Source organism: Helianthus annuus, chromosome 16, assembly GCF_002127325.2.
Source record: "Helianthus annuus cultivar XRQ/B chromosome 16, HanXRQr2.0-SUNRISE, whole genome shotgun sequence".
In the NCBI taxonomy this organism is placed as follows: domain Eukaryota; kingdom Viridiplantae; phylum Streptophyta; class Magnoliopsida; order Asterales; family Asteraceae; genus Helianthus; species Helianthus annuus.
In genome coordinates this window covers 123,153,853-123,163,232 of record NC_035448.2, presented here as the reverse complement: position 1 = coordinate 123,163,232, position 9,380 = coordinate 123,153,853, and the positions used below count along the sequence as shown (strand labels likewise).

General features: G+C 41.2%; 1 protein-coding gene across 1 annotated transcript; it reads right to left on the bottom strand.

Moving 5' to 3' along the window:
• Nucleotides 1-4,941: 4,941 nt before the first annotated feature.
• LOC110940195 lies at nucleotides 4,942-8,635 on the bottom strand. The gene is made up of 9 exons (XM_022181748.2): nucleotides 8,191-8,635; nucleotides 7,506-7,570; nucleotides 7,347-7,408; nucleotides 6,324-7,247; nucleotides 6,187-6,247; nucleotides 6,007-6,090; nucleotides 5,814-5,924; nucleotides 5,617-5,732; nucleotides 4,942-5,334 (listed from the first exon to the last, which is right to left on the bottom strand). The coding sequence occupies exons 1-9, from the start codon at nucleotides 8,420-8,422 to the stop codon at nucleotides 5,112-5,114; spliced, it is 1,878 nt and encodes a 625-aa protein (XP_022037440.1). The 5' UTR covers nucleotides 8,423-8,635; the 3' UTR covers nucleotides 4,942-5,111.
• Between the last annotated feature and the right edge of the window lie 745 nt (nucleotides 8,636-9,380).

The window sequence follows — 9,380 nt, the reverse complement described above, 5'->3', positions numbered from 1 at the left end:
CTCCTTCTCCTTTTTCTCAGACGCAAGGCGCGCCTGATGGGCTTCATCAGCAAGCTCCTTCTTCTCACCAGATTATCGAACAATCGCATCGCGCTGAGATTGCATCTCAACATTGGTGCGTTCACAAGCAGTTTCCCAATCTTTCTGCTTTTGAAGGTTAATTTGTTTCTGTTCCTCAAGCTTCTGCTCGGCATCGGAAACCCTCTATTGCAAACCCTTCTTTTCAGCATTAAATTTCTCTCTTTCCTCAGCCAACGCTCTCTTCGCATCCTCAAACTCAGCTGTCTCTTCCCCCATAGTTTTCCAGTCCCGGGCAATTTCTTGAGCGGAGGCAAAGAAGTTAACTCCGGCTCGAACATGATCATCTAATAACTCAAAGCGATTGCGCCGCTTCTGGAACATCCTTTCAGCGGGAGGAAGAGATATAGAAAAGAAGTCATGACAGTTACCCAAATCACTCATCCGGGAACCTTGAGTAAGATTCCAGCGAGGCGCATGCGGCAAGTCATCACAAGCAGGGTTGTGAGTATCCCACGAATCAGCACGGACATTCGTAAACTGCGGATTGCGAACTGCACCAGAAGTAGCACCACCACCACTTGAAGGGCGTTTAGTATAAATGGTCTGACGTGGGGTGGCCTCATTGGACTCCACCTCAGTCTCAATACCCTTACCTCTATCATCAACACCTTCACCACCTACACCGCCACCAGCACCAGCACCACATGCGGCATCACCGCCACCTTCACCCACGTCCTCGACAACTGCTTTATCTTCTTTCTTCTTCTTCTCAGGATCATCCCGAGGAGGGGTCAAACCAATCGTCCTCGACGGAGGAGAAGCAGGGGAGTGATCTGAGAAATATCCAACTTACGAGGCTTCTTGCCAGAACTAATTTCTGTCATTAAACAACCACAACAATTAAAAATAACTCTAAGAAACATGAAGGAAGTATACAACTACAAAAACCATTACCAGGAGGGGCAGAAGCAGCAAATATCTCCTCCAATAGATCCCCGCGGCCTCCACTAAAAATGCCCATATCAATCTCAGATTCGGAAGGAGCGGGAGGAGCTTCCTTATGGAGTTTAGCTTTTTTCGAGGCAAGAAGAGCAGCGGCCTGCTCATCAAGTTTGCGCTTCTTATCTTCAAGCGTTTTTTCCTCATCATATCAGTCAAAGTAGACTGATTATCCGGGTCAGACTCCCGAGCTTTCTCACCAACTCCTAGACCAGACAACGTGTCAGAGACAACCACATAATCTAGACAAGGAAGAGTAGAGGGACGCTTACGAGAAGTACCAGCCGTTTTGCCCTCCCGCCTTTTCTCCCCTCTCTAAGACTTATCAGTTTTTGCTTTCTTCCTTGTCTCCAATTGTGCAGAAGGATCAACGGGCATCTCTGCATCATCACCAACAACCTCATGAATAGGTTCATCAACACCACCCGGCGCGGTACCTGCACGCGCGCAATGAGAAGTTAGACCTTCAGGGGATTTGTCAGAACTTCCACTCGAGAGAACAACAACTTCCTCTCGAATAGGATCAACAGGGTCATCTTCATCATCTTCACCTAGAGCAACATTGGCGTATTTGCTGAAACTTTCATCAGAGGGGTGCAAGAAACGGCCTCGAATTTGGCTTAGCCACGTCGGTGTCCCATCTTCTTGGATAGCCTCCACCATGGCACCCGCCGCCTTCGGGTCCAAAACGTTTATCAAACTATAACCAACTGCAAAGGACAAAGGGATAAGGAAAAACATACACAAAACAAGATAATTCAGAAGTGCTTTAAAGAAAATCACATACATTTGCCTTGATAACTGTAAACAGGAACACCCAAAGGATTCTTCGGCACCCACAACAAACTCATTCCGGCACCGACTAAGGCCATCTCCTCCAACTGAGAAATAGAAGTGGCCTTGTTTGTTATTTTCTTGTACCAATCTTGGGCAGCATAATCCACTAACACATCCACCTTCGGAATCCCTTCACTCACCAACCGATAATGCATATCCGTTGGAATCACACCGCGACGAATGTAGAAGAATTTCTGCTTCCAATCGTGCAAGCTCTTCAAGGGAACGGAACAAACCGGAGAAACACCCGACCGAGCGTTGAAAGAATAAAACCCACTGGCATAAGTAACAGTGTAAAAGACGTTGAACATCTCAAACGTCGGCTCAATACGGTAGGCTCTATAAACGAACTCAAAATGAGTAATACGCGGAAGCCCAATCGCGTTGATCTGAGAAATATGCAGCCCATAGTTCCTCAAGACAGAGACAGTAAACTTAGTAATCGGAAGCCTAAAGTTACCCTCCCGGAAGAATGCAACGTATAGAGTAAAGTAACCAGGAAGAGCATCCAAGGCGGTGGAACCAGCAGTCGGATATTGGGCTCCCCACTCAGGGCGAAAACCCATCCCTTGAACAAGGTTGTGGAACTCTTCTTCTTTCCACCCAATAATTGCCTGGTCAGGGCCAGGAGGAGCTTTTCCTTTTTGTTTCCTCTTCCTCTGAGAAGGATTTGCACCAGACATAATGAGGATACTGAGAGGTTAAACGAAAGTCTTCAAACAAAGAAAGAAGGAAAGATGCAAGAGATGGAGAAAATCAAACTTGAAAAATTTGAAAAAGTGAGGAAGAAGAAGAAACCGCCTCCTATTTATACCCATCGCATTTAATGCAATGGGTAGTGGGCCGTCGGAGTCCAGGAAAAGCAAGCAATGGGGGAAGGACACGTCAGAAGAGAGAGAAGACGTCACCTCTTTTTTCGTGAGCATGGGTAACAGGGCCTGACGACGTGACAGAAAGTAACTGACGGGAACTGAAAAGGCGCATGTTCACCTCCGATAAGACAGGGACATCAGACAGTCACATCAATATCTTCCCCAAGACAACAAAACTTCCATTAGAAGGAAACAATAAGTGCCATGCGCGATGCGCCATGCGTCCATTTGGCTCAATTTTTTAAAAAGTGCCAAAACCCATGCGCCATGCGTCCATTTGGCTCACTTTTTACAAAGTGCCAAAACCCATGCGCCATGCGTCCATTTGGCTCACTTTTTACAAAATGCCAAAACCCATACGCCATGCGTCCATTTGGCTCACCTTTTACAAAGTGCCAAAACCCATGCGCCATGCGTCCATTTGGCTCACCTTTTACAAAGTGCCAAAACCCATGCACCATGCGTCCATTTGGCTCAATTTTTATAAAGTGCCACAACCCATGCGCCATGCGTCCATTTGGCTCACCTTTTATAAGTTACCAAAACTCATGCGCCACAAAAAACACTAACCTTATAAGTCCAGAATCCCTCCTAGACGATCAACTCAACTAGAAGGCACACTGGACTGGGGGGACTTGAAGAGGTGGTCCCAATTCCCTGCCTACATGGCAGGGACCACATCTCCTTTTCGATCATACACGGCGCCTACATCAGCAAAGTAACCCATAAGCTTCTAGAAGCTTATAGAAAATGTCAAGGTGGCAACAAAGATGCTCCATCCGACAAGAAGGACAACACGTGTCACCAGTCGCAGAGCGCCACATAGGCCTGCGATAAATCCGGGGGCAGAGCTGACAACACCAGTACGATGTTTCCAGCATGGACAAACGTAAGCGCGCCACGTGTACCACTACACCGGCTTTGGCAGAGGAGACCAAGAGGATATTCTCCTTGGTCGGACAGCTGGCGCGCCACCACAGCTGGCACAGCTGCTCCTCCCTCCTTCACCCTCCGGCTATAAATAGGACCCTTCATCATTCATGTTAAAGGATCTTGCTCTCATTACTCTCACACTCAACACACACTGTTTATTCTCCCTCAGAACAGTACTTATTCTCACGTCGGAGCCTGGTTAAGAGGGAAACCCCCATATTCCCCTCTTAACGAGACTAACGGTGTTGCTGTTTTGCAGGATCCAGGTCATTTCAGCGAGTAAGAAAAGAAATTGAACCCATTAAAGAAACAACCCGACAGTATAACCTTGGTGTTATCCTGTGTTTCATCATTAGCTAAGTTTAAATACTTTGTTTTCACTAAAGCAAGAAAGATGTGTTGGGACATTCTCAAAATATATGTTATTTGACAGCACACACAGTTATATGATTTGGTTTGGCTATGCATTCTCTTAAAAGAAATTATTCTTTCTAGGTTTTTGTTAAAAAAGAAGATTCTTTCTAGGCTTTTATTACAAAAGACCATTTTGCATTTTGAGTAAATTTTATAAACACTAGAAGATTTTTGAAAAAAAAAAATTATGAATATTTCCTTGAGTGGCCATTTGTCATTTATGAATGATCCATTAAGCATGTATTTGAATGTTTATAGACGAGAGTGCTTGAATTCATCTTGGAACAAACGTGATTAGACATAATTTGTTTTCGGCATGACTATGCCAATCCACCACCTATTCTTAGTAACTTTTAAAATTTAACAAAACTAGGATTGAGAGTCACTAGTTTGTAAATGAGGGATCTTTTTTTCAACATACAGTACTCATATATCTTGGATAATGTTGAGAAGATCAAGGAGTATATCAATGATGTAATTGTATAGCTCAATGGTCAAATTTTCAAAGTATCAATTATCTAATGTTTGGTTATGCTTTCTACGTTGCTGGATGTAGTATAAAAGATATGATTCAGGCCCGGAGGGCTGACTGGCTGAGTGAGCGACCGCCCAAGGCCCAAACTCCCCCGGGGCCCACACTAAGTATCAAAAGAACTCAATATGTTGTGTAACTCGTCTCAGTCCCTACTGGACTCGTCCATTTTGCCCGTTTACCCAATCCACTGGTCCAACCATCTGAACTCTTTGATGTACAAACATGTAGTGAAGTTGCGATTTGAACATAACACCTAGAATAGAACCAGTTTCAGTTTTTCACCAGAATATGTTTGGTGTTAAACAAACCAAGGATGCATAAGAAGAATTCTTGTTTCACAATACAATATCAATCAAATAATCAAACATATGGCTACAAAATTTTTGTAGCAACACAATCAAATATATGGCCACAAGAAATCGTTACTAAAACGAGATAAAAGTGAAACTCAATGAATGATTGACAACATAAAACTACAAAAAATATAAACCACAACCGCTTTAAGCAACGTTCTTTGAACAAGTCCTTGGCAAATGTGAGGTGTGAAAGTTCGGTTCTTTAGCAACGGTAACAGGCCGTTTTCCCCTTGATGTGGATCTTGCAGCAGAAACAGCTCTACTTTTATTCGTCTCCACCGTTACGTCACATGGTAATTTAGAAGACTTCTCATCTATAACACCGAGTTGCTGACCTGGCATCCTTACCTTTTTAGGTGACACAACCCTGCATATTCAATCCGGCAATAAAAAAAGTTATAAACTGCCAAAATGAGGGGTGTTTTGGATGGATCTGACAAAAGTGCCCAAACCTCAGGGACGATTCAGGCAGTTTACTCTTTTTAACATTTTTCTATATTTTTATTAATATTTTCTCTTCCAAACCATTTTTTTAATATAAATGTTTTATTTTTTAATATCTTTAAAATATTTTTTAATCACCAAACTCTAGTTTTTGTTACAGACAAAACGTCATTGTTACATATTGAGACCATTGGCAAAAGGTTACCGTTGAGATCTTGTCTTTAAGCTGGTCATGGCTCTTTGCTGTGTTGATTCGGGGCGTCTTCGTGCAGTATCGGGGCCTGATTCTTTTCCACAGTTGGTAGAAAACTTTTCGTCTTTCTGAAAGCACAAACGGTAAAATATGAACAAAAGTCGTATAACATCATAGTTTTGTTTAATTGATGTCTGAGAAATACTCACCGGAACGCGATATGTTCTCTTTATTACACTTGTATCTTTTGCAATCTCTTTTTTAGGAGCTGGATTATGAAGCTTTTTCTCTAGAATAGCTTCCTTTAGGATCCCTCTTTCCTAAAAGAAAACAATAACTTATCATCGATGTTTTGGAAGCCAAAAAAGTCGTCAATTATGAACTGCAATAACAAGTTCTTACATCAGTTCTTAGCCTAAAAGGCTTGATGCTTGTAGGCTTCGGTTTTTTGCATTTCATAACGCCAGGACCGGCAGTTTGAACAACCTACATGGCTTTAAGTTATAAGCAACCGGAAAATAAAAAGGCTGATGCATGCAGCTATTTAAAAAGGATATATTTCACGAAAAAAATATATCTAACCTTGTTCTTTTTATGTATCTCCTTGCTGAGAATGTTATCATCCAATCGCTGGTTGTTAGATCTGTGTCCATAAGTATTATTAGTAAGAAAGTAACATTACATGAATTTTTGAATTTTAAGATTAACCAACTTCATACCTGTTATTATCTTGAGGATTTAACGCATTTTCTTTACCGTCGTCTATCTGCTCACTTACAAATCCTACATCCACTTCGTTTGAATGATCTTCAGCACTTACCATGTTCTCTTTATCTTCTATATTCGACAAATCATTGATTTCAGCTTTCGAAGCATGCGAATCTGAAGTTTCCGAAGTTTCATGGGGATTTAAAGCATTTTCTTTACCGTCATCTATCTGCTCACTTTCAAATCCTGCCTTCACTTCATTTAGATTATCTTCAGCACTTACTGTGTTCTCTTTATCTTCTATAATCGACAAATCATTGATTTCATCACTCGGTTTCACATCAGCCGCTTGCTCATGCAAAGAGTGAAATTTGTCAGTTTGTGGCTTCTTGTTCTGAGTCTTTGACTTTGAAGGTGCCAAATCCTTTGACTTTTTCTCACTCCTGCAAGTCTTCAACTGTCTTCTTAAAGAATCTTCGGTGTCCGGTTTCTTCGGCTTACTTACGCTACCCTTTAATGTCTTTTTTTGACTTGCTATCCCAAGCCTCTTCATCCCTTCACAAATCTTTCTTAACGGTGTATGCGACTCAACAGACTTTTTAAGAACTATGGCCTTCTTCGGAGAGTGAAAAACAAGAGCCTTTGCTACCGTCCGACTTTTAGCCACATCGACAGTCGTTGCTTTTGGATTCTGAACACTTCTAAAAGAGTTCGGATTCGGATGACACACTTTGTTCCTTGGTGTTGTCATATATTTCGCAGCAACTTGCCTCGATTTCGCCACTGGGGTGGCCCGTGTGGAACCAGCTTTTAAACACGAACCAATTTTGCTTTGTGGGTCACCATTTTTTTGAGAATTCAAAGAAGGAACCGTGGCTAACCGCGGTATCCTGGGCTTGGATGGTTTTGCAGGAGCCGAAAGTGGACATTTTATACTACAGCACAAAAATATGAAGTGTTAGCAACTTAGTATTTGATTAAGGTTTTTTTTTTTCGGTTACTAAGAAGATGATTAATTGTCTTCAAGTATGTACCTGGAGTGTTCTTTATTTAATGCTCTCCTAAGCTTGATGTTGGGACTTCTTGCTGCCATAACCTATTGGAAATTTATAAGCACATTTATAGTTCATTATTAGATTTGAATTTTTGATCACATTGTTATTGCAATAGAAGGATAAACATTATACACTCACCCTAAGAACAAAGTTTTTAGAGATTTCTTCGGGGTTTATCTCCTCCTCGTGCTTTCGGTCACACCCTGAGCACAATTTAGATCATGTAAATTGAACGTACAAGAACCAAATCTGAATTCCAACTTGTAAATTTGGTTATTTTTCATGTTTTTATGAATAATATTTATTAATTATTATTTAAATACATATATATTTTATATATGAGTTTAAATTTTATATAAATAACGGGCTCATTTAGCCATTTAGGCTAGCGAGCTGGTTCGAGCTCGATAAGCAAACCTCAGGTTCGAGCTCGTTTACTAAACAAGCTTATTTCTATGCTCGGGCTTGGGCTCGGCGAGCTTCGTTTAGAGTTTTTTTCTAGCCGATCTCAAGTAGCCTGGCTCTCGTTTACACCCCTATTTATGAGTAGGTTTAGTGGAGTGTGAGTTAGCTACTCAAAAATAAAAATTAATAACACTAATCTACTACTAGAATACATGTTCTAAATTTTTCTAAAATTTCAATTCACCATTGATAAATAACCTGAATTAACAACTACAATACATCCTAATTTTAAGTACCTGATTCAGCTAAATTAGCTAAAGTCTAAAAACACACATAAAGTAAAACCCTAACTAAACAATCACTTCCAATTTCCACATGAAAAGAAAGATAATAAACTGAAATATTCAAATCAACATACCAACCCTAGAGCAGAACCAGTAGCAATCATCAGTACGAACGGTGTAGGGTTTCGTAAAATCGACAAACTTAGGAGCTTCAATCCGCTCATAAAACTCCTCATCGTCTTCGTCCCCAACCTCCATCGTAACCTCTTCATTTTTCACCTCCGATTCTTCTGGATTAACTTCGGTTTCATCAATCGAGCTGCTGTCGATCAGTTCCAGCACCGGATGAAGCGTTTGATCCTCCATTTTTCAGACACAATTGAGATGTAGAGAGAGAGTAGAGAGAGAGAGAGAGAGAGAGAGGTAGCCGTTGGATGTTTGTTAGAGTTGTGTGTGAGATCTGATTGAGTTTTGAACTTGACGAAACTAGCCGTTGGGATTCGTCGCATACGGTTCATCATTCTGCCGGGCCCGGTTTCCTTACGTAGGCTGAACCCGGTTCGGTAATTTAACTGGGCTTCTTAGCCCATTGGGTTTAGAAGCTCATAAACAAAAGGGTGATCAGAGTGAGGTGTACAAACCGGATTTTTTTTATCAACTGGTCTGGTTCCTAAGCCGAATCGGTTTTTTTTCATTATGGAGTCAAACCAGTTCGGGTTATAAACCATTTGAGGAGGGAAAATATCCGAACCGATCAAATCAACTTGGTTTTTTTTGCTTTCAGATTTTAGGTCAGATTTCATAAAAACTTTGAGGTCAGGAATGGGTAGATCCAAATTCAACTCCGATCAAGCAGATTTTTCATCATTTTGACTTTAAAAAGTCAAACAAAGTAACTTCCACTCTAAAGAATTAGGTGGTATTAGGGGTGGGGGTGCTTCACTTTTCATCACTCACCACACCCAACCAGCTTCCGTCACATCACCAAACTTCATTTCATCACTAGTGATTGATTTTAGTGGGGCTGCCCACTACTAGTGATGGAATTTTTTAAATAATAAATTAACAATAACAATTTCATTTAAATAAATATTATATTAACTGAGTGGAGCCCAAATCTATCTTAATTTTGAAACCAATTTTATACGTTGGGCCTGCAACGGCCCATGACTCGATTCATATTTCCTCAAGCAAAAAACCCTAATCCTCAAATTCCATCGTCTTCCTTGTGTCTACAACCGACTGGAATCGAAGGCAGTTTGCAGCAGCCGCCATGGGTCAGTCAGCACAATCAATTCCATTAAGATCCAATCTCTACTTAAAC